At 36.7% G+C, this 25,080-nt stretch overlaps 3 protein-coding genes across 4 annotated transcripts; all 3 read left to right on the plus strand.

Annotated features, from left to right (window-relative positions):
* Window positions 1-1,275: 1,275 nt before the first annotated feature.
* On the plus strand, window positions 1,276-2,932 carry LOC113046397 (apolipoprotein D-like). Its single transcript, XM_026207254.1, has 5 exons — window positions 1,276-1,568; window positions 1,665-1,799; window positions 2,040-2,158; window positions 2,369-2,457; window positions 2,539-2,932. Exons 2-5 carry the CDS (start codon window positions 1,680-1,682, stop codon window positions 2,778-2,780), a joined length of 570 nt encoding a protein of 189 aa, XP_026063039.1. The 5' UTR covers window positions 1,276-1,568; window positions 1,665-1,679; the 3' UTR covers window positions 2,781-2,932.
* A 3,868-nt stretch (window positions 2,933-6,800) lies between these two features.
* Window positions 6,801-15,640, plus strand: samd7 (sterile alpha motif domain containing 7). Its single transcript, XM_026205885.1, has 11 exons — window positions 6,801-7,070; window positions 7,149-7,356; window positions 10,802-10,875; window positions 11,645-11,762; window positions 11,887-12,013; window positions 12,602-12,726; window positions 12,820-12,898; window positions 13,309-13,997; window positions 14,531-14,652; window positions 14,735-14,845; window positions 15,054-15,640. Exons 4-11 carry the CDS (start codon window positions 11,660-11,662, stop codon window positions 15,288-15,290), a joined length of 1,593 nt encoding a protein of 530 aa, XP_026061670.1. The 5' UTR covers window positions 6,801-7,070; window positions 7,149-7,356; window positions 10,802-10,875; window positions 11,645-11,659; the 3' UTR covers window positions 15,291-15,640.
* Window positions 15,641-16,261: 621 nt separating this feature from the next.
* On the plus strand, window positions 16,262-25,040 carry sec62 (SEC62 homolog, preprotein translocation factor). 2 transcript variants are annotated; one of them, XM_026205886.1, is made up of 8 exons: window positions 16,262-16,366; window positions 19,155-19,263; window positions 19,373-19,478; window positions 19,842-20,043; window positions 20,158-20,253; window positions 22,241-22,301; window positions 22,403-22,522; window positions 22,636-25,040. In XM_026205886.1, the coding sequence occupies exons 1-8, from the start codon at window positions 16,331-16,333 to the stop codon at window positions 23,097-23,099; spliced, it is 1,194 nt and encodes a 397-aa protein (XP_026061671.1). In that variant the 5' UTR covers window positions 16,262-16,330; the 3' UTR covers window positions 23,100-25,040. The 2 variants fall into 2 exon arrangements, with proteins under 2 accessions (XP_026061671.1, XP_026061672.1); XM_026205887.1 differs by lacking the exon at window positions 16,262-16,366 and adding an exon at window positions 17,832-17,854.
* The last annotated feature ends 40 nt before the right edge of the window (window positions 25,041-25,080 follow it).

Genomic DNA, 25,080 nt, shown 5'->3' on the forward strand with positions numbered 1-25,080 from the left:
CATGCCATGTGTGTTTTCCCAAAAATGTTGTAGTTGATCTGTCTCTTTACATAAGGATACCCTCATGTGTATTGTTTTGCATGTTGCAGGTGTTTGTGCAAGTAAAACAACACCGCTGTGATAAGAACATGAAGGATTCATATGTGACATGACCTTGTGTTGAGGACATACTTTGCACACCCCTAGAAAAAAGAGAACATCGAACATATATTCTATATCACTGTTAACAAACTAAAGCATTATTTTCAAACCATTGTTTTGAAACGTTCCTGACGCCCTTGAAATGTCCAAATGTATGAATATTTAAAGTTTATCTTCAGAAAGACAAAAAAATCCACCATAATTGCGACAAAACCTAAAAAACTTTTAGAAGCAAATGTATCCTGTCTTGAAAAGTTCACAGACTTGAAAGCACTCAAAACACTTTGTCACAAATCAACACCCGTCCAACAAACCAACATAATCTGAACTTTGATAGATTCAAGAGCATCATGAATCAAATTTCAAGGGTTGCAGGCAGAGATCGTGTGCAGACCAGAATCCAAGCAAAGTCTATGTGGAACAGTATCAAGACATAAGTGCATTAATACACCAGCGCTGAATTCTCTTAGTCAGTGGACAAAATCCAGTATGGAGTGTAGGCAAAACTGGCAATTCAAGTAGAGATATAAAACACAAAATATGATCAAAATATACAACAAAATAGCTAATCAAAATCTATTCTCAGATTTGAAAGCAAAGCACTTGGTCACTAACTAATATATCCAACAAATCAACATAATCTGTACTGAAATTTATATTAAAAAGTATAGTATAAAAACAGGCAGATTCTTAAGAAAACCCCAATTCAGTTAGCAAGAGATGTGCACGCTGATTCTGAAAAAAATTTCCACTTGATATCGGGGATTTGGTTGTCTTTAAAATGCATACTCAGACTAAAATGTTGTTAAGGTGACAGACATGAAACTGACTGTCACATACAATTATATTAAAGCTTTTGTGTGTCCTGTCACATCAGTCAGAATTTGTGACTGTGTTGTTTGTTTTGATTTAGCATTGTACATTCATAGTCAAATAACTGGTTATTAACATGTGCATATATCCCCCTTCCTCAAATCTTGCCCTGGAGGTCCAATGCACTGCAGAGTTTGACTCCAACCCTGATCAAAGTCACCTGCCTGTGATTTTCTAATGATCCCAAAGACATTGATTAGCATGCTCAGGTGTGTTTGATTAAGGTTAGAGCCAAACTCGGCAGGAAAGTGGATCTCGAGGTCCAGATTTGAGGATCCCTGGCATATATCCTCTGTGAAAGCTTTTGAATGTCTTTAACAGTTTTAGTGTCAAGGATGTGGAAAGCTGTGGTGACCTGTTCATCACTCAACAACTCACGGTGTGTTTACTTAACCTTCAACATCTTGTTGAGCAGATGCCCAGGTTCCCCAAACATGTTTTGGTTGATGAGGGTGGAGTTAGTGATATAACGATCAGATGTAAAGCTCTATAAATACTGAACTCTCTCGCTGTTCTGTACCTTGAACACAAGTTCCACGCTTGAGACCAAACAGGTAAGATGCTCTGTGTTTGAATTTCAACTATCCAACTTTTAAAGCCAAATTTCTTCTTGTTCTCATTAAATATGACTCTCTCTTTTTTTTTTTCAGGTTTAAACTGAGAGAATGCATGCTCTTCAGGTTCTGTCTCTGACTCTGCTGTCTGTGCTGGTGGTCAGCGCTCAGTCCATCGGCTCTGGAAAATGCCCACAGCCTCCTGTTCAGCAAAACTTTGATCCTACAAGGGTACACTTTTATATAAATGCTTTTTTATCTTTTTTTTATTTTTTTTTATTACCAGGAACATAATATATTTAAATAATAAATATTTAAATTCTAAATTGTGTGTGTGTATGTGTGTGTGTATATATATATATATATATATATATATATATTATAAACAATTGAATTAATGAGAAATAATTATTTGCATTTTTCACCCCCAAAATATTATGTTTCATTATTTCTCATTTTGTCCTTTCGTAGTACATGGGGAGGTGGCATGAGATCTTGAAGATTCCTGCCCCGTTCCAGTTGGGAGAGTGTAGCCAAGCCACTTATACTCTGAGTGATGGCATTGTCCTGGTTCGAAATGATGAGCTTCTGTTAGTACTGATGAACCATTACTACAATATAGGAGTAAATCATAAAATAAATAAAAAATCACGATACACAATTAATTCATGTTCAAAATACTTTTCACAATATGAGTAAATAAAAATGTAAAAAACAACTGATTTGTTAATATTCAGAATATTTAAAATGCACTTATAAAATAACTTCACCTAATATAATTTCACTGAACATCTTCACAGTGCTGATGGCACTATAAACTTCATTGAGGGAACTGCCAAGATTGCAGATGCATCAGAGCCTGCCAAACTTGAAGTCAGCTTCTTTGAAGGTAAGTCTAAACAAATCATTCTTTTTAGTTTTATTTTTTACAAATCTGAGATTGAGTTATTCATGATGTGTCCTCTTTCAGGTGCTCCTCCGGCCCCCTACTGGGTGCTGGCCACTGATTATGACAACTACACCCTGGTTTACTCTTGCTCTGATTTTGCTGGTCTCTTTCGTGCCGAGTTTTCCTGGATCATGAGCAGAACCCGCACACTTCCTAAAGAGACCGTCTCTGAGCTGTTGGACATCCTCAAATCCCATGGCATCAGTACTGAGAGTTTTACTGAGACTGACCAGAGACCGGAACTGTGCAGCGTTATGCCTTAATAGAGCTGCCTTATTTAATGAACTACTGTGAGAAAGAAAAAAAAAAAAACCTATATAAATGTAAGCTCTTTACATACAATATTTTCCTCGATCAGTGGACTGTTGCTTGAGAATGTGAATGCATATCTGCAAATTAAATTTCTTTCTTCAAACCGTTTGAATGGTCTACAAAATACCTATGTGTGATAAATTACTTTTTCTTTTTGTTTGACAAATATATATATATAACATTATGCAATGCTTCTGAATTTACAAAATGGGTTTACACAATGAGCGTGACCTCACGTGTCGCTGCAAGTTTAGCATGTTACAGTTTTTTTTTTATGTAAATAATCAAGGAACACTAATCAAAGAGTGGCCACGTGCTCACAGGTGACCGTGATGGACACATATTATCGACAAAAATTTGGGTTGCGTTGCGTTCAGTTCCGACAAAAACGGTGCAAAACGGATACGGTGGCGCGTTAAACCAAAGACCTTAAAGAGACTTGGGTTGAACACCGTTCTGATGACGCAATAGCCTGACTGAAGTGACATCTAGCGGTGTTACGTTGAACTGAAGAAACCGTACTGCTTCGGTTACACTTTAGTCTACTGTATGCTCTGTTTGAGGTCTAAAAGCCTCAGAGGTACATTAGGTAAATTTTAAAAAAAAATAAGTATATAATTTTGCTCAAAATGGTTTTAATTCTATCATCCTAGCTTCCTAATAAACAGCTAGGAGTTGTTGAGTGTTTGGCCGTTGCCGATAAACTAAATAATTGTTGCTATTTAATTGAACAATATCTCTTTTTCTTTGTATATTGTCTAGTTATCAAGTACAAACGCTTTTGTATCAGTCTTGCTTTTACTGGTTTGGTTGAGGGCCAACAATTTGACTTATTCAAAACTATTCCGTGTGAAAGAACACAGTCAGAGGTAGAATAAAAAAAAAATCTGCTTAAACATATCTAAATACATAACTAACATCAGACATTCTTTACTCTTTGCAATCAAAGAATTTGTATACATCGGTTAATGAATTGTTCTTATTTTAATTGAATTATGGATGCATTAGAACCCTTAATACAGCTTGTATTTGTCTACAGTATACTCTTACAAATTCATTTTTGTAATATTTAGTTGGATTCAAAGTTCGAGATGAGGGCATGAAATGTTCTAGAAAACTTTCTGGATGAATGCCAAAAAAAGTTTTATAACATGCAAAATGAGCTTACCTGATGTAAATCAGTTTTTTTTAAGATATCAGTGAGTTTTATTAGAACTATATGCATTTATCCATTTTCCAGTGTCAGTTATACTAAGACTATAAAGGGTTCAATATTTTTGATGTGTTTTGTAAAACCTTTTTAGGGAAGAAAGTAGTGTTTTTAACATGCTGGTCACATTTTCCTACTGATAAAAATCATAGCCAGTTCTTTTTTTAGAACTACAACTGCATGTCATTTCCCTTATGAGTGTATTGAAAGAATGATTAGCCTGCAGGTGTATTTGAATGACCTTTGTGTGTCATAAGCCCCCTGTTTGAACAGATGTGAAGAGCCTCAGCCTTCCCCGACAAAGACAGCATGTAATGGAGGTGAGGTTTACTGTCCAAATTAATAAAAAAATGACATCATGGCTTATATTCATCTCTAGCACTAACATCTCACCTCAAGCACAGTTTAGAACAGGTAAGATCAGGTCTGAATGCCCTTTTCTGTAGATTTTTTTTTCACAGGAAAGGACAGTTCAGTTATTTATGTGATAATAATACAAATGATTTAGACTAAATTGCTGCTCAGGTGAAACACAGAGAATGCAGGCTCTACTGGTTCTGCCTCTGCTGTCCATGCTGGAGCTCAGTGACGGCTGGAGGATGTCATTAGATTTGATAGTCAAAATAGCTCCCTGCATGCTGGTCACCACACATTTGATTTTGGTGGAAAGAAGATTTTCAAATATTAACAACTGAAAAATGGAATGAATATTATTTAATCTGATTTTACATTTCATTTTAAACAAATATTTTTTATTTATTTAAATGTATTTCCCAACATTTGAACAGAACATGATTGAAATAGTAACATTTTATATTTATAAAGCAAACCGAGACTTGTTATAGCACTTGTATATAACTTACCTTTTTTTTTGATTGCTTCCATTTTCCTAATTTGTAAGTTGCTTTGGGTAAAATCATCTGCTAAATGACTAAAATGTAAATTAAAAAAAAGTCAACAAAAACATTTTTTTCAGAAATTGAAAACATGTCCATCATAGAGACACTTGATAAATCCAGACACTCAAATCCAGACAAAATTGGTATACCTTAGTTTCAATAAAAACATAAAATAAAACATTTAACCTGAATAATGTTCTGCAAAACATGCTTTTAGGATGTATTGATTTTCAGTGGTAGTGTTTTAGTGCATAAAGAATTATGAAAATAATATTTTCTATATTGAAGCTGGCCCAGGATATCCAAACTAAAAGGCATGTGTTAGTAACTTCATTCTGCATGTCTAGTGTGGAGTACTAATAACAGCACGCCCCATAGGGGTCAGAGGTCATAGGTCTATTTTGCATGTATTTGTGGTCACTGTGGTAACACTGACTGTATTATACATGTCTGTTTTTTTTTATCTGTTGAATTTCATTGAATAGTTCCTTTATCCTCTAAGATAATTCAGACTACCAAGTGGTTCTGGGGTTAAACTCCACATTATCCCTTTGCCTCACTGTGACTCTATAATACAGTGCACAAACAGGCTGGGCAGAAATCCTTCTTAAAAAGCTTACTCCGCACAGATTCTTAAATTAGTGGTTTACATGTCTTAATACTTTGCTCTGCCGATGTCTAAGCACTTTATTCTTGATTTTCTCTTTTTGGCTGATATGAGTCTACACCTGTGCAACATTTATGAGTAGATTAGTCTACTGTGATTAGTAGAATAATCACATTAAAATGCAGTTAAAGACTTATTAACACATTAACAATGTATATGACAAATACAAATTTTGAATATGGAATTTTGTGCAGTAAAATACAGTAAAACAGTACTATTGTAAAATATTATTACACTTTAAACCGACTTTTCTCTTTTGATATATTATCAATTTTTCCATTTGTTAGCAAAGCTGAATTTACAGCAGCCATTACTCCAGTCTTCAGTGTCACATGATCCTTCAGAAATCATTCTAATATTTGCATAGAATAATAGCATTTATTTATAATCAAAGTAACATTATAAATGTATTTACTGTTGTTTTTGATCAATTTACCCTGAAAACTGCATATGCTGGTTAGGTATGTCTTGAAGCATGGTTGCTGGTTTGAACTGGTTTAAGATGGTCCTTAGTTGGTCATGAGCTGGTTTAAGCTGGTCCTGACTCCTGAGCAACTAGCTCCTGTTTGGGACCAATTTAAACCAACTCAACTACCATGCTTCAAAACATACCTAATCAGCATGTATGTGTGTGTGTGTGTGTGTGTGTGTGTTGGGGGGGGGGTTAATGCATTTCTACTGAATAAATGTATTGATAAAAAAAGAAACTTTGAATACTGCATATTGCCATTTTTAAGGCTTCAAGTTTAAATGCTAATTGCAATGTCATCAATCAGTAATTGAGATTCCTTTGGCTTCACAAGCTTTTGTTTGATAATTTTTTACAAACCTTGCATAGCACAGGAGGTGGTGTTTGGGGCCATTTCTAATAATCAGCAAAACAGCTTTATTAACCCTCTGTCAGCTTATCCCAGCAGGAAGTGAACACTTGCCGCCAATCTCCGCGTGTTTGCGGCTCCCCAAGAATCTGTTTTGCTGCAAAACGCTCATATGCCACCCAATTGTGTGCACACCTATCCCTATACTAATACTCCCTGATCCTCTCAGTGTTAAAAAATATAAGTCTGGCAACTGCAGACGATGCTGTAAGCGGGTGGTGAGCACAAACTGTCAGATTAACAAGTCTGAGCGCATGATCCTCCACAACATAGTCAGGAGTGCAGGCACCCGATGAGACCTCATACAGCCTCTCATCAACACCCGGAGAATCATTTCTGTGTTGCATGCACAAAAAAAACACTTGAAAGGCCCATGCACATCTTCCTTGATTTCAATTGACACTGCCTTTTCCATGGAAAAGGAAGCTGGGAATTTAGGTGTCTTACCCTCAGTCTTAAAGTGCTAACAGAGGATTACTGAGGTAAATGTTGAAAGAGGTTTAGCCACTGTGCTTAGGCAGTGCTCTTAATTACATTTCAGCAGAGTGTCCCGCGTACAGTTGGACGAGAGATCATAGTGATGTCAGGTAAGGGGGGGCTTAAGCAGGCAGATAAAGCCAAGCTAATAGAGATAACATGAATCTGTAATTAAAGGTCTTTTTTAGTTAAGACCAGGAGCTGGCACTTGCTGGCCGAGGCATTTGCGGCAGGACTGAAGACCTCAGAGTGCTGAGAGTTGTGGACTTTCTTGCTGCAGTTCCAGGTCTCATGCTCTTTTTGGAATCATTTTGCTTGTTTGGAATGAATGTATTAATATCTTCATCCTGACTAAGAGTTTGGACAGATTCCCATTTCTTTGGCAGACATTCAGAGGTGAGTCTAATGTCTCTTCAGTCTCAATGCCTTCAATTTACCTTCCACTATTTGGGGTTGTGCTTATTTCTGCTATGTATTTTTACCTGTAACGTAAGGATCTAGACTGCATTTTACATGTTAATTTCATGCATTCATTGTAATGGTGTGCAACAGTGTTCTATGCATTGCAACTGGCACTCAGAATTATAATAGCATATGCACTTCATTTCAACCAAATCTTTATTCATTTACTTGTTAAAAATCACTTTTCATATCCTTGACACTTCCATCCTACACTTGGATGTCTACCACTGGAATTATCTTGTGCCCTTACTGTAGAAAGGAAGTACATTAGACCAGATGATTATTATCTTCTCTACCATGACCTACCCAAATGCAAGGCTTGATTTAAGTCGTCAGCAGTTTTCCCTTAATTTATTCCTTTAATGAGATTAGCCACAAGCAAATCCTTCCAGTTCACGTCTGTGACTTGGATATGGCATCACTTGTCACACATATGCCAAAAACTGCACTTGTTCTGGAAATATGACTAATATTAGGGTTTGCCTTACTTATTTACATGTTTAAGCCGCAGATGGTATTGTTCTGTAAACATCTTGAATGCTCCAGATCATTAAATGCTTTTGCATGTCTACTATTAATAATGTGAGACAAACAATACCGTTAATAAAGGACTCAATTAATGACTCACCCTCATTTCGTTCCAAACCCGTAAGACCTCCGTTCATCTTCAGAACACAGTTTAAGATATTTTAGATTTGGTCCGAGAGCTCTCAGTCCCTCCATTGAAGCTGTGTGTACGGTATACTCTCCATGTCCAGAAAGGTAAGAAAAACATCATCAAAGTAGTCCATGTGACATCAGAGGGTCCGTTAGAATATTTTGAAGCATCAAAAATACATTTTGGTCCATAAAAAGCAAAAACTACGACTTTATTCAGCATTGTCTTCCCTTCTGTGTATGTTGTGAGAGCATTCAAAACACAACAGTTTAGTGATATCCGGTTCGCAAACAAATCACTCGATGTAACGGGATCTTCTTGAACCAGTCCACCAAATCTAACTGAAACGTTTTAAACTGTTCACGTCTCCAATACGCATTAATCCACAAATGACTTAAGCTGTTAACTTTTTTAATGTGGCTGACGCTCCCTCTGAGTTAAAACAAACCAATATCCCGGAGTAATTCATTTACTCAAACAGTACACTGACTGAACTGCTGTGAAGAGAGGACTGAAGATGAACACTGAGATGGTGATTGATTCTGAACTGATTCTGTGCTAGTGTTATGAGCGCGGTAAACCGAAGGCTTGAATCAAGTGCAATCATCGCCAATGACGCCATTACATTGAGTGCAAAAGAACCGGTGAACCGTTTTTTTCAACCGGTTTATTGAATCGAACTGTTCAGAAGAACTGTTTCGCGAAAAAGAACAAAACTTCCCATCACTACTGGTGATCCGAAAACCGATGTAACCGATTCTTGACTCGAAAACGAGACAATCTTTTGTTCGTTATCAGGCTCGGCTCGGGGTTCATCTTCAGTTCTCTCTTCACAGCAGTACAGTCAGTGTACTGTTTGAGTACATGAATTACTCCCGGATATTGGTTTATTTTAACTGCGAGGGAGTGTCAGCCACATTAAACAGCTTAAGTCATTTGTGGATTAATGTGTATTGGAGAAGCGAACTGTTTCAAACGATTCAGTTCGATTTGGTGAACTGGTTCAAGAAGATCCGGTTGCATCGAGTGATTTGTTCACGAACCAGATATTACTACACTGCAGTGAATGCGCTCACAACACGGAAGAGAAGACAGGTTTTTGCTATTTTTGGACCAAAATGTATTTTCGATGCTTCAAAAAATTCTAACTGACCCTCTGATGTCACATGGACTACTTTGAAGATGTTTTTCTTGCCTTTCTGGACATGGACAGTATACCGTTCACACAGCGGTATAATGGAGGGACTAAAAGCTCTGGGACTAAATCTAAAATATCTTAAACTGTGTTCCAAAGATGAATGGAGGTCTTACAGGTTTGGAACGACATGAGAGTCATTAATGACATAATTTTAATTTTTGGGTGAACTATCCCTTTAAGATCCTTACTTATAATATCTGCTATCTTACAGTCTATAATGAAAATAATGAAAACACACACACACACACACACACACACACATATATATATATATATATATATATATATATATATGTGTGTGTGTTTATTTTCAAACTCTATAAATGATTACTGATTGATAAAATGGCACATGCATTGGTACATTTTGCGTTTTTATATGAATTTTTAATAATTAAAAAAATATATATACATAAATTCAGTGAACAGATCTTAAAATGACCATGTTTGTTTTTTCTTGGCATGAAGAGCATTTTAAAAACCTGCAGAAAATGTATTGGTAAAACATTTAAACATTATTTAAAGAATAGTTCTACAAAAAGGACCATAAATAATAAATAGGCTATCATTTACAGACTCTTCAGTGTATCAGGCAGAGTTTTAACATGGTTGACTGTGTGTCTGCCTGCACCACATTTACCACATAAACCGATTGTATCCCAGATTTATATCCCAAGGTGTTTTTAGGACATCTCTGGGGCTAATGGAGGCTAATGAGCTTAGCACTTAGGGTGTATTGTCCGGTATGCTTACAGGCAAGGTTTGCTGAGGGTAAAACTCTAAACTCTGGGATTACCTCCAACACATCCCTTTAAAATGCTGTATAGTCAGGATTTAGCTAATAGGATCCGAGGGGGGAATAGGGGCCCTGAAGGTAGTTTGGGGGTTGGCTGACAGCAGGACCGCACACATGCAGGTCAGCAGATGTAGCAGGCAGACTGCTGGACTAACAGGAGGATTACAGGACTCAGATTAGAACGGCTCCTCATAACGGGTAATACGCACAGAGGCTGTCCCGTACAGAATACTGGAGAATTTATCCAGGAATAAAGATCTGCAGATTTAATTATTTAGGCTTGTTATATTATTCCAGCAAAAGTTAAAGTTGTCCAAATGAAGCCCTTAGCAATGCATATTACTAATCAAAAATTAAGTTATCATATTTATGGTAGGAAATCTGCTAAATATCTTCATGGAACATGATCTTCACTTAACATCCGGATGAGTTTTGGCGTAAAAGAAAAATCTATAATTTTGACCCAAATGTATAATTGCTACAAATATACCCATGCTACCTATGACGGGTTTTGTGGTCCAGGGTCACATATAAACATTTCCCTCGTGGTTATAGGCCTGTTTGTGTTTGGCTCTAAGTGTTTACTTAGAAAATCCCAAGTACTGGTTCCACTTCTAGATTTCAAGATAATTATTTTCACTAGAAATATCTACTACCAAGGAACAGAGATGCTGACAAACTGGTTACAACCTATCATTTTCTCTCTCTATACATGATTTCTCAATTTCAGACTGAAAAGGAGTGACATTACGGAAATATCTTACACCTGAGTGAGTGAAGATAAAGCACAGAAGGAGTAAACAGGTACTTCATTATATGATAAATCCTTTTTAACATTGATGTTTGAGTTCTCTTAATGTTTTTTTTTTTTTTTATCTTGGTTTCATCTTAAATATGTGTTGTTCACTAACCTGTCAAGTATTAGTATTAGATAGTAAATGGTAGTACTGGTTTATGAGCCAATGGATCTGTTGTGTGTCTTGTGTCAGTAGTAGTATATGTTATTAGTCTTGCTGCTATTACAGTATTGCAGTAAAATAGTATGCAAAGTACATCATAAGTTTCCAGGCGTTTTTACCATAGACTGGTTTTTACACTTGCACTGACGTTATCTGCAGTTACATAATTACGCCAGCAGGTGGTGACAATTGACCGGCTTCAGCAATTCACTAAACCGACTTGTTCAAAATGCTGATAAATTTACAAACGAAATAAGTTGTTGAATTAAGAAACGAATACTGCTCTTACGATTTTTACCATATCTTTCTATGGGCTCCCTTTCTAAAATAGTAAGAGTAGCATGTTAGTATGCTGTTCTAAGATCGCCTAGTTTTTTTTTAATGAATAAACAATTGAGTCTTCGATCATTCAACGATTCAACTTCATTTCGACAGGAACCCAAAAATTAAAATGATGTCATAAATTACTCACCCTCATGTCGATCCAAACCTGTATGCATTTTCTTCATCTGCTGAACATAAAATAAAGTAATATACCAGTTGGCCTTTTATATTTCTATTTCTATTATTTATTTAATTTAAATTTAGAGAATGTATATGTTTGTTACATTCAGGAAAGAGGCAGTGTCATGACCCCACGTGAACAGCTAAGGAAGATCTCGGCTCTGGGAGAGCAAGGCGCTCTGGATGAGAAACACTGGTACAGACTGGTCAATGGGATGTCTGCTGGAGGTGAGAGTTCATCACAAGTGTACATAGAACACCTAAACCAGAGCTGATCGCAACCTTGAAGAAATATAACTGAGAAAGAGCTAGTAGGCTACTGACCCCTTCATCTGTTCCCCTGGGTGTGAAGCAGAATTACGGCAAAGACAGGAGCTCATGATGAGGAACCAGATGGCCATGGTTCCACAGATCTTGGCTCAGGGGCAGCAGAGACTGCAGGGTGTTCCTGCACAGTTTGATCCCCGCTTCATGGAGAGGTCTGTTAGAATTAACACCAATACAACCAAGACAGTAAAAGAGAATGAGTTTTTTAATTGTTCATTGATATTTTAGGTTTAGTTTACATGAGCTTTATTGACATGACAGTAGCTATAATATTTACATAGAAAAAATGTTACAGCAGTAGTGCAAATTAAACCGAGTGGAAAAAATAAAATGACTAAGATTGCAGTGAGGTAACTATGCAGTTTAAACTAAGAGTAGAATTTTACCTAGTTAAATCTAAATACATTTTTTATTCGTCACACACAATCATACAAAGTACAGCGTGCAGGGAATTAATTTTATGACAGTCTCCATATAAAGAGTGAACTAGCACAGAAATAAAATTAACATAGAATGAAAGGATTTAAATGAATAAAAGGAACATTCAAATTAAAATAAATAAAACAAAAAGCATAAATATGACATTGGGAATGAGGAAAGAATATGGGAATAGGGATAAAAAAAAGAACATTCGAAGAGAATAACACCACAATGTAGAAAATAGAAATATAATCATATATCAGTGATGTAAGCTGTGTTAGTTGAATTTTTAATGATGATTGAATCCTCTTTATCCGTAGGGAACTGGTGCCGCCCTCTGAAATGATATCAGCTGATGCTAGACAAATCCACATGGGTGCCCACCTCGGCCCCCCTCTGCCCCCAAACTCCAATGTTATTCCAAGCAGAGGATTCTCTGGCACAGGTTAGAATTAAATGATGATTAAACATAGAGAAGTACAGGGGCAGCTCAGTGAGGAAGAACAACCTAATTTTACAAATGTTTTCCATTTTGCAGGTTACGGATTCCTTCCCACTGAATCCATGGAGACGGTTGCTAGACGACAAGAGTTAATTCACAAACAGAACATAGCCAGGTAAATTTCAGTGCATTTGCTATACCTATATTCAGTGGGAGTGAAATCAGAAGATGAATGCAATACAAAGCCACAGAGTACAACAATAGGGTTCCAGAAGGAAAAATAATTCCTTTCATTTTGTCCATTGTGGAGACAGATTAATTAATTGTTCATTTATCTATCTAGCTAGCTTTTAATTTTCCTTTTGTCTAGTTTTAATTCCTTTTTTGCTTTGAATCATAGTTTGTAATGTTTTTATTCACTTTGTAGCTGGTTGTCTTGGTTTATGTTTTATAATGCTTAAATAAAACTTTCCCTGTAGAAAATTGGAAGTAAAAATAACTTGTAATAATATACTTCCAGGAACAGCTCTGCTGAAAAACTGGGCATGCGCTAATTGTATTTTTTTTTTCTTTTTCTATAATGAGGATGGAGATGAATGCTATCCTGCACCAAAAAGAACTGGAGAACGCCCACCAAAAGGGTCTTATTGGGATGGAGAATCCCATGATGTACCAGGGCATCCAATCCAATCCAATGGCCTTCAGGGGACGCCAGCGACTCCCAGATGGTCATGATGTATTCGTCCATCGCAATGCCCTTGAAGACCTGCACGCTAACAGTCTCCTCATGTCAAGTCCTTACCCACCGATCAGCACACTGCAAAGGGAGCGAGGACGCAGGACCGGCAGAAGAACCGCCAATCCTAAGAGCTCAGACAGCAGCATCACTCTCCCCAAAGGCCAATCAGAAGAGAAAAACATCGAGCAGAGCCCAGGAGCTGCCTCAGGGGAGGAGAAGGAAGCTGAAGGGAAAGGTGAAATCAGCAATGAGGCCACCACCAGCAAACCACACCAAACCAAAGTAGAAACAGAGCTGTCTTCTGCATGCAGTAGGAAAGGTTTTAAGGAAGGAGAGCCAGGGATTCGCAAAGCATGTATTAGTGGACAGGAGGGATGTGCAGAAGTCACCAACTGCAGTGCTAGCACCAGTGACAAAGACATATCCAACCCTTGCTCAGCTTTCCAAGAAAAGTTTCTGTACCCGTCTGCCGCTGGGCCACTCACAGGGATGCCCTACATGCTCCCTGTGCCAGGAAATGGACTTGTACCACTCGGTGAGTTTGTTACATTCCCGTTTTTAAATGCAGTTCTTGAGTTTAACTGTGTTGTTTTAGTATTATTTATACACTATTATAACATTAATTAATATTTTGAGTGAGACTTTATTATATTTTCTGTTTTCGTTTTAATTTTAGTGGAAGTTTTATTAATGTTATGTGCTTTTATCATAGTTTTTATTTTATTTTATTTTTTATATTTCTATGTAGCTTTAATTTATTCTTATTTCTAGTTTAGTCATTTTAGTATTTAAGACTGAAAATATTTAAACTATTTATTGCAGTTAGCTGCCAATGCCATTTCTGATTTGTGTAAAAGTTTTTTAAGTCTAAGTTTTTCATCTAATATTTATATTTTATTTATTTTCAGATTTAAATTAAATATTTTTTTATCATTTTAATTTTAGTCAACAATAACAACACTGCTCTTTTACTTTTCTAATGCATGTTTTTGTTACTATACATTTCTTTTATGAAATATTAAAATTATGGCATTATAGTCATTGCTACCTATTTTTTTTTTCAACTAGGACATCCTAATATGTTTCTTAATGGAGAAGAGATGACTTCATTAGAAGATATTCGCAAGTGGTCAGTTGATGACGTCTACAACTTCATCAGTGAAATACCAAGTTGTGCTGAATATGCACAGGTAATGCAAATGGTCAAATGACAAAATCCAATTAGAATTAGATAGCTTTGAGTCTCATTCTTTTGTGTGCCACCTGTTGCAGACATTCAAAGACCACATGATTGATGGGGAGACGTTACCTCTTCTTACAGAGGACCACCTCCTGGATACACTTGGTCTAAAGCTCGGGCCAGCACTTAAGATACGATCACAGGTATTCGCCATCTCAATAAGCAAGTTAATCATTCAAATCTAATTAATATTAAGTAAAATTACGTACATTGCTTATAAATAAAATTAAATATACAGATTATTTTAAGTCTCTTCTCTATCCTCCAAGTGGCCCAAGCATGGTCTTGAGATAAAGACAAAAGCAAAAATAAACTCATCTTACTCATTTGGTTGTTCTGTACTCTTTTCAGTTGTCCCGACGCCTGGGTAGCATGTTCTACAACATGATGAACTTGCCTCTGCCCGTCTCTGGTCTGCAGCCTCCACCGGAGAAAAGCGTTGACAGATCATCAGACATCAGCTCTCCTCTCAACTGCAACAGCGTGGAGCTGCTCAGCAGCCCCAGAGACACAGAGGCTCTTAAATCTACAGAGCCTGTAAGTGAAGCTGATCATCCTTCACCAAGCCAGATGAGTGAGACCAGCTGAAAGATCAGGCAGAACTGATGGACCTCTTTTTTACCTCAGAATCTTTTACTGTTTTGACACCTAATGCATATGGTAGACAGCCACTGACACTTCTATAGTGAATATACTGTCATATATTTTTTTAATATTCTTCACAAATATATTATGATCCGTGTTATGCAATAGGTTCAGAATGTGCTCTCCAGAAGAGTTAGATTCTCAAATGCAGAATATTTCTATATATGTATATTTTGTAATATGTTAGCGAATCAATTACAAATCATGTTTTGTCCTTATTATTGCAGCCTTTTCTATTGTAAAATTGTATTTTGGTTTTTACTTTAAACTTTAATTAATACTTATTCTAAAGTCATGTGTTGTTTGCTATGGAGAAAATAAAAACAATTACTCCTTTGGTCTTTAGTTGATTCGTTTGACATAAACCGCATTTTCCACACAGAATATACAGTTTCACTTTCTTTTTTCCACAAATGAAACTACTTGATTTATGATATGACTGAATCTAGTTTAAATCTCTGATTTGAGTGATTTTCTTTGTAACTTTCTAGCCTAAAAAATATATAATAATAATAATTTATTAATAAAAATTTAAATAACAAAAATTTTAACAAATATATATATATATATATATATATATATATATATATATAGCTTCATAAAAATAAAAAAGCATGTTTTTATAGGATTTATTTTATAAATTTGTATTTTTTATATAGCCTTAACTTATACTTATAAACTTATAATATACTTCTTAGGTGTCAGGCTTTCAAGGAACATGTTCATCTTATTTATTTTATTTATTTTGATAACTAATACTTTGTTTATTAAATTATTGTTAATTCTCACAACAAAACTGTGTATCCTGACCCAGTTTGCGTGCCTTACCTGCACTTCAGACGGCAGTAGTCATTCATTCTGATTTTAATTTGCCAAGCGAAGAAGTGACTGATCACGGGCTTTTCGAAATATCGCGAGACTTCCCTCCCAACTCTGTTCGTGACCACGTCAAGGGAACCCACACAACCCAGAAGTTAGAAATCATGGCGGAGCGCAGGAGACACAAGAAGCGAATCCAGGTACAGAATTCACGTCACTCTTGTTATTAGAGGCCCAATCTTAGAGCGCTGTTTGGCATTGAGTCGGTTCTCGAGTTAGTGTTATGTTAGACCCAAAATACAGTAGTACTTCGATCCGTTATTTTTGCAACGCTCTCATATGGGAGGTGGATTATTTGTCAGTGCTGGCGCATTTTTTTGCGCTTCCCTTGGGTCATGCATTGTATCTCTGTAGCAAGCATCTAATCATTTATACAATTTATCGATGAATTTGATGTGAGCATGACCTGATTTAGCTGTGAAGAGTGTGTCTGGATCAGCTGATGGAGTTGGCCATCTTAGCTCAGCTCAGCTCAGGCTGCTCTCTCTTTAACCAGCTGCTGTCTCATATGCTTCACGAATGTGACCAAATAACGTCCATAATGCAGCACTTCTCGTCGCCAAATGTGCACACATTTGCAGATCAAATAAAGGGGCCTCTCACCCAAAAATATAAATTAATTTGATGTGACTTTTGCATTAAACATGCAAGTCTTGATAGGCTGAATGCATTTGTCACCATCTATTTTAACTGTATGAAAAAGGATGCAATAAAAGTGGACTGTGAGTCCATAACATCTTCTAATTTTCCATTAGAAAACAGCATTCAAACAAGTGAGTAAATGCTGAAAGGTTTTCCATTTAAACCCATAAGCATCCTAAATTTGTCAATCAAATGCAAGTGCTACGTTATGTGCATCTGTCGCCTAGTGCACTACTCAGACAGCATTTTTGGACATTGTAGTCAGAATGCATTTATCATCCACAAAAAAATGTCTGGCTTGGCTGCTTATTTGGCTCTAGGTCACAGTTACTGTGTGTTCTCATACTGTTATGTAAAAACAGTGGAGTTTTGTGTAATGACATGTTGTCACTCAAGCGCAGGGGTGCCTAAAACTCAGTCCTGGAGGGCCGGTGTCCTGCTGAGTTTAGCTCCAGCTTGCCTCAACACACCTGCCGGGAAGTTTCTAGTATGCCTAGTAAGACACTGATTAGCTGCTTCAGGCATAGGAGTATTTAATTATGTTTGGAGCTAAACTTTGCTGGATACCGGCCCTCCAGGACCGAGTTTGGGAACCCCTGATCTAGCGTGTTTGTTAGTTTTTGCTCTTATGCAACCGTTTGAAACAATTTGTAATAGATGAGTAATCATGCATTATTTGTGCTTAACAATCATTAGGAAACCTAAAACAAACCTTTAGACTCAAGTTTTCTGAAGTAAATCAAATAAAGTAGACCTCATTTTTATTCTCTGTAAAGGTTTTGCCATTTAGACCAAGTGTTAATCAAATTGTTAAAGTCTGTTATAATTGACTCTTGCTCGTGTCAGAAGAAGATATTTTGATTTAGATTATTTTATTTTATCTTTCCAAACAAAGAAATTCATTTGGAACCATAACATTCTTCAAAACATAATCTTTTGTTTGTTCTAGAAGAAAAAAAGTCTTAGAGGTTTGGGACAACATGAGGGTGAGTAAATGATTACCTTCATGGAGTTTATCTGAAGCCTGTCTAATGTAGTACATCTGTCACTGTAAGACCACCAAACCGTACCTGAGAACGAGGCCTAGTGTGGTACAAGAGGAGTTATTGTTTACCAGGGCCAAGCGGAGATAATGTAATCGATAAACATCTGGCTGGTGTCTTTCACAGAATCCAGAGGAATATCAGGCAACCTGCCAGTAACTCCTGCGCACCCAGACAAATCCCATGTTTATATGTTTCTCTGAGTCATGCAGGAGACATTCAGACTGAAAAGAGAATGACTGATGGTTTGTGGAACTCAAAAACACTCATTCTAAAACCTCAGGCTTAAGATTGGACTTATGTCTGGTAGTCATTTATTGCTCAATAAATGCTGTCTTTATAGCCTGGATTATTGTCAGGATTTATTAGTTTTTTTTTTGTGTGCATAGTGTGGTTACAGAGTACTATAATTAATGAACTTGAGCTTAATAAATGGGGTCAGTGAGGACTCGGTGTGTCTGAATGGAGACTGTAATCTCAGTGCATAGACTGCACAGGACAGCACATCAGTGTGTGGTGAGCTGAGGCTTTTAATTAGTTCACATTCATTGAGTAGATGACCGACGAGGGTCCTGCTGCCAGTGCTGGAGATTCATTTCAAAGCTTTTCACCGGGTTTCACTGGATTCCTGCACTGCTGTTATCCGATGTCATTTTCCATTTGAATTAAGGGCTTTTTGTAAAAGGGACAAACCAGCTCTTTGTCAGACTCTTGGTTTCTGTTGTATCTATTAATCTTGGTTTATATACTATTAATATCTAGGTCCTCTCCTGTGAAGACTCACTGGTCCAGAATCATGCTCTACATAATAGTGATGCATATATTAAACTCTGATTATTAAAATATGGTTGGTATTTTCATGTTTTGGAAGATTCTAAAACAGTTTTGCTTAAAGTAAAGGAAAAAATGCTTAAAATAAATTGTACAGTATGAAAAATGGGTATTCATTTAGCTAAAGGTGACATTTAACAGTGTAAAGTAAAATGTAATATAAAATTGTGTCTTTGAAGTCAGTAAGATTTTGTAAATGTTTTTTAAAGGAGTCTTATGTTTACCAAGGCCGCATTTATTTGATCAAAAATGCAATACAAATGGTAATACTGTGAAATAATGTAGTGTACTGAATCTATATATACTACTGCTTAGCAGTATAATAAATCTGATCTAAAACCAAATAAATCTGGATCAGAAGATAAGTTTTTCTTATCACATGACTTCATGATCTTTGATCTCTGTTCTTCAGGAGGTCAGTGAACCTACCAAGGAGGAGAAGGCGGTGGCCAAGTACCTGCGCTTTAACTGCCCCACCAAATCCACCAACATGATGGGACATCGAGTGGATTACTTTGTCGGTCAGTGCACTCATTCCTCCCCTGCGTTCCTCTGTTTCCTCTGCATAGGGTTTACATCAAGGTTTCTCTTTGCTGTCATTGAGCCAATTTTTTGTTTTCTGCTCATCAGCCTCCAAAGCAGTCGACTGTCTGCTGGATTCAAAGTGGGCCAAAGCAAAGAAGGGCGAGGAAGCTTTGTTCACAACCAGAGAGTCGGCAGTGGACTACTGCAACAGGTAAACTCTCATTTCATCAAACTTTTTGAAATTTTTATGGTGTTTGATACTACAAAGCTTTTGAAGAAAGTCACTTATTGTCACCAAGGCAGCAAAAGTGCTTATATTGTGAAATATTTTTACAATTTCAAATTGCTGGATTCTATTTTACTATATTTTATAGTGTAATTTTCAGGAGCCATTACTTCAGTCATCAGTGTCACATGGTCCTTTTTTGATGAATGGAAAGTTCAAAAGAACAGCATTTATTTGAAATGATTTGTAACATTATATCAGTGCATCCATGCTGAATAAACATGAATTGCACATTTGTGAATGCTAGTGTTTGTCAGCCACTAATTTGAAATGTTTTGCTGTTCACAGGCTTCTAAAGAAGCAGTTTTTCCACCGAGCCCTGAAGGTGATGAAGAAGAAGCCAGAGAAAGATGTAAAGAAAGAGAAGGAAAAAGAGAAAGAAAAAGATAAGGCTAAAAGTGACAGCGGCAAAGAAGAGGAGAAAAAAAGCAAAAAGGATAAAGACAAAAAGAAGGACTCTGAGGCAACAGACACAAAGAAGGAAAAAAGTGTATGATCATCTGATAGGATGTGAAAACACAAATACATTCTGTTCCACTCAAGGTATTTTTTCTTATGTGCATATCATCTCTTCTGTGTTTAACTCTTGTTTCTGTATGTTTAGGATGACAGTCCAGGATCTCCAAAGAAGAAGAAGGATGTGAAAAAGAAATTCAAGCTGGAGCCTCATGATGACCAACTGTTCTTGGATGGCAATGAGGTCAGGATGACTTTAGAAAACCACATTTCATGGTCTCACTCTTTTATTTGATGATTAATTGTCATAAAAGTAACCGCAATGAAGGGTTTGGTTGTAGAGCCTACCCGGTATGTTTTTTTGGGAGCCCCGATACCGATATTATGGAGTAAAAAATATCGATATATCGGCCAATATTCATTGTGTATATTATAGTACGATACTATGAAAAAGTTTAGACACTTTCACATTGGTGTGTCCAAACATTTGACTGGTACTATATTTAGAATATACTACAAACATAAACACATTTTTCGCAGTGATCACTCAGATGTTGTGATCAAACACTTATAATGACGTGACAGAGTAATGGAGGCAGGGCATTTAACAATTTAACAATAAACTTTATTATCCAAAATGGGTCTGACATCAGTGCACTGAACAGTAAAGTTGAAGTTTATTGAGCTTCATTAATTTTATTCAATTCAATTCCATTCAACTTTATTCCATTGAAGTTTACTTTGCTTCGAAACATTTATTCACAGATTTGCACAACTGTCTCCACACACACGAAACTTACTAGAGAAGTGTAACATAATGACGGATGAATAAGACAACGCTTGAATGCTGCTGCCTGAACAAGAGACCTCCTTACTGAAGTGAAACTGAACTGGTGTCACTATCTCGCGAACATGCCAGGGGATCTCCACCAAAGTTGGGGGATCCCTTTGCCATGCCACCCTCCGCGCATCAATAGCCCCCTGGGATCGCTAGATTGGTTGGCGCCGGACCATAAATTTAACTACCTGTAACTCCCGAACCCCGGGGGCTATCGACGCGGGGGTGGTCTCATTTGAAAGAGGGCCTCAAGACGTACACTCTATTGCATTCGAGAGGTTTACTCGAGCTGAAGGGATCCATCGAATTTTGTGCAGATTCACCGCACCATTATGGAGATATGGCCATTCAAATTTTCTGTTGTTTTCCATTGACTTGAAGTTAAGTGCTTCATCCAGGTCGCCAGTAGCAAACAATGGAGCTGGACAAACTAATTACACAATTTCAAGCAATTTATCTGCATTACGTATATGTTCTGTAAAAAAAAAAAAATATATATATATATATATATATATATATATATATATATATATATATATATATAATAATATCGGTGGCATATTCGCCGATATATCGGCAACAGGCTCATATTGGCCAATAAACAAAATAATATCGTCAAAATTATATATTGGTCAGGCTCTTTGATTGTCTGCTTTATATTTCATAGTGTAACACACATGCACTTTATGTAAAAGGATTTTTTCCACATTGAAAATGGAATCAAAGAATAAAATGTATGATTAACATTAAGATTTTGTAAACAATACTGCATGGAGTAGCATAGTGTTAGTGCATAGTGATATTATGTACTGTTATGAAATTTAGTAATATTTTGAATTAGCTTATTTTTTATATTTTAGTTTTCATTAAAGTTTAGTTCCGAATCTTTTGTAATTTTGTACATTCTTCTGTAAAAGTTTTTACTTATTTTTTTAGTCTTTAAAGTTAAACATTATTTTTTTTTAGTTGACAAATGAACATTTCTAATCTTTGTGTAGATTTTCTATTTAGATTTATGTTTTTTATCTAATATTTGGATATAATTTCAACTTAATTTCGATGACTTAAAATTATTGTTAATCTTTTTAGCCTTATTTAACAATTTCAACACTGGTACCCCAATAACAATTTGAATTACGTTTATTTTTTATATTCATAAGATTAATAATTTTGTCATTTATATAAGTATCATTATTTTTTAACACTGATGTTTTTTTTTTACCCAGCCAACCCCAATAATATAATTTAAGATTATTTTTTATATAATTATATAGAGTATTGTAACTGTTGTTGTTATTATTAAAATATTAAATTAAAAAATGAAATGGTTCTTCACTTTCACAAATACCTTTTGTTGTAATTAAAAAGTTCTAATATTTTTTCTTTCCTACAGGTTTATTTTTGGATTTACGATCCAGTCCACTTTAAAACCTTTGCCATGGGCTTGATCCTAGGTGGGATTTTTTTCTCTCTCTCTCTCTCTCTCCAGTTTAGCCTGACTGTAGTTTCTCTGGCTCCAGTACTGATTCAGAGATGTGTGTGTGTGTGTTTGCAGTCATTGCTGTGATCGCAGCCACTCTGTTCCCGCTGTGGCCAGCTGAGATGAGAGTTGGTGTGTATTACCTGAGCGTGGCAGCAGGGTGCTTCGTCGCCAGCATACTTCTCCTGGCCGTCGGTATGAGCTCTAGACTTTTATATCTTGTATTATACAATATTTCACATTACAGTCCAATGACACCACATCTTCTGTCTATTCTCATCTTATTTCTGGTTTCCCTCTTTGTTCAGCTCGTTGCATCCTGTTCCTGATCATCTGGCTTGTGACTGGCGGCCGTCATCATTTCTGGTTACTACCCAACTTGACAGCCGACGTGGGCTTCATCGACTCCTTCCGCCCCCTCTACACTCACGAATACAAGGGTCCGCGCTCCAGCTCCAAGAAATCCAGCAGCGAGAAATCCGACAACAAGGATTCAAGCAAAGCGCAGAAATCAGATAGCGAGGACAAATCGGACAGCGAGAAAAAAGACGGCGATGAGGAAGAGGATGAAGACGACAATAAAGAAATGGATGCGGGCGAAGAACGTCAGTCGGACACGGACAGTGACAGACGGGAGGATGAGGGGTCGCAGCACAGCAACGGCAACGACTTTGAAATGATCACCAGAGAAGAGCTGGAGCAGCACACAGAGGAAGAGGAAGAAGACGAGGAAGAGCAAAGTGAGACAAAGCCCTTGACTGTTCAGACATAAACGGTTTCCTCACGCCGCACACAAACTCCCATGCTCAATGTGGACCTGCTCACGTACTTCTGTCATGTTCGGAAGATGTTTCCCATTTCTGTTCAGGCTGAGATCTTCCTCTGACAGACTTAAAGGTTCAATGAGAGCAGGAAACGGCTATGATGACAATGGAAAATATCGCAAAGGCTTTTTGGTTTTCTCTGAAAATGCTTCCCCCCCCACTGTGGATGCAAGAACCGCAAGTCTCCCTGAGCCCTGTGTTTTTCTTTCATCTTTGCTTTATCTAAAGTCAAGTATTCTGCTGTATAAACATGTCTGTAGTGGATTGGTGAACCTTCACTATGGTTTTTAACCCACATATGAAGGTTGATTGTCCAATCGAGAGAAATTCAAATCTGGACGTTTTTTTTTTGTTTGTTTCTTTTCTTTGTGTACCGTTAGCTTAGATACCTAATAAGTGTTACCTATCATGAATCTCAATGGCTCTTGACCTGTGATATTTCTGTGGAAATCTGGGAGATCTTGCTCGGTTTGACATGAGAGCTCTATTTTCGTGGACTTGTGCAAACACGTTTTGTTACCCTGAAGAGAAATAATCCATGTTAACGTATAACAGAGAAGTTAATAAATCTGAACAGTATCCTTGATTGTAGTTGGCAGTTATTTAAAACCAAACTCCATTTGAGTCTCATGAGGTCGACTGCGTTCAGAAGGGGAAACTACATCCACATTTGTGCCAAATGTTGAGGGATATTGATGTTTTTTTTCCGTATACGTTCAAATTCTGACCAATTCCAGAGAAATAGAGTTCAAACCTTTCATGCCGTAGCTCACATCCTTGCATCGGAGCCTTTGTTTTTCCCATCTGGTCTTTAAACGCTGAGGTTGATAAATTGTACTTCCCCGAGGGGCTCTGGTCCAAAATAGCCTGTTAGTTAGTTCGCGTTTTAATCGGGCTGAGGTCCAATACTATCCTTCTGTAGGGTTGCATACTATTGGCTAGAGTGTTATTTTACATTAGCTGTTTGTTTGTTTTTTGTTTTTTTTTACTCATACTGAGGATGATATTTAAGAAATGAAATACAAATGTATCATTTATATATGGATTCTATAAATCTGCCAGAGAAGTTCATGCCATGTTCATGTTCAGCATGAACTGTACTCTATTTTTTAATGTCAGACACACAGGTTTTCATTTTACTGCATTTTCTACAAATACTAAAACCGATGATGGTAAGATTGCTTTTGGACAATGTATTCGAGTTAGAATGCAGAAAACATCTGTTCATCTGCAATGCTTTGACTCTAGTGGTTATCAGATGCGCACAAGAGGCTGCAAAGGTGGTTTCTCTATATTAAAAAACTGAGAACCCTTATTAAAGCATCCCTCAAAATTCAAGGTCATCCCAAGTTCACAAGGAGCAGGGAAACAAACCCCTCGTGCCCAAGTGAACGTCTTTTTTTTCTTTAAATGCTAAGAATCTTTAACCATGTCTGTAAGTAGATGATCTTGTTGGTCACACTTAGTGTTCCTGTAGAAATACTATTGTCCTCAATATTCTGTCATTGACTGAAGATCTAGATGGACTGGGTATGACACCATGTTTGTAACTAAAGACACACTTGTGTTTTCTTTCTATGGAACTTTCCTCACTTTTGTTTTCTGTCCCAATGTCTTTGAGAGAAAGCTGTTGAAATGCCAGATGTTTTTTTTTAATTGGTAGGACATTTAATTTGCCATTGGCTGTCTGTCATAAAAAATGTAGTGTTACATCATTTATAACTGAAATCCCATTATTATTTTTTTGTTGTCAGCATCTTCACATAACTGTCTGTACTTGGATTAATGTTGAGGACTGTTTTTTTGCAATATATGGAGAATAATTTAAGTGTCTGTCAGAAACTATATCTGTATCCTTTAATTGCAATAAAAATATAGAACACAAGAAATTTGCATTGTTTTGTTGAAAATTTTTACAAAATTTATGCT

The sequence above is a fragment of the Carassius auratus genome, chromosome 27 (assembly GCF_003368295.1).
Source record: "Carassius auratus strain Wakin chromosome 27, ASM336829v1, whole genome shotgun sequence".
Taxonomy (NCBI): domain Eukaryota; kingdom Metazoa; phylum Chordata; class Actinopteri; order Cypriniformes; family Cyprinidae; genus Carassius; species Carassius auratus.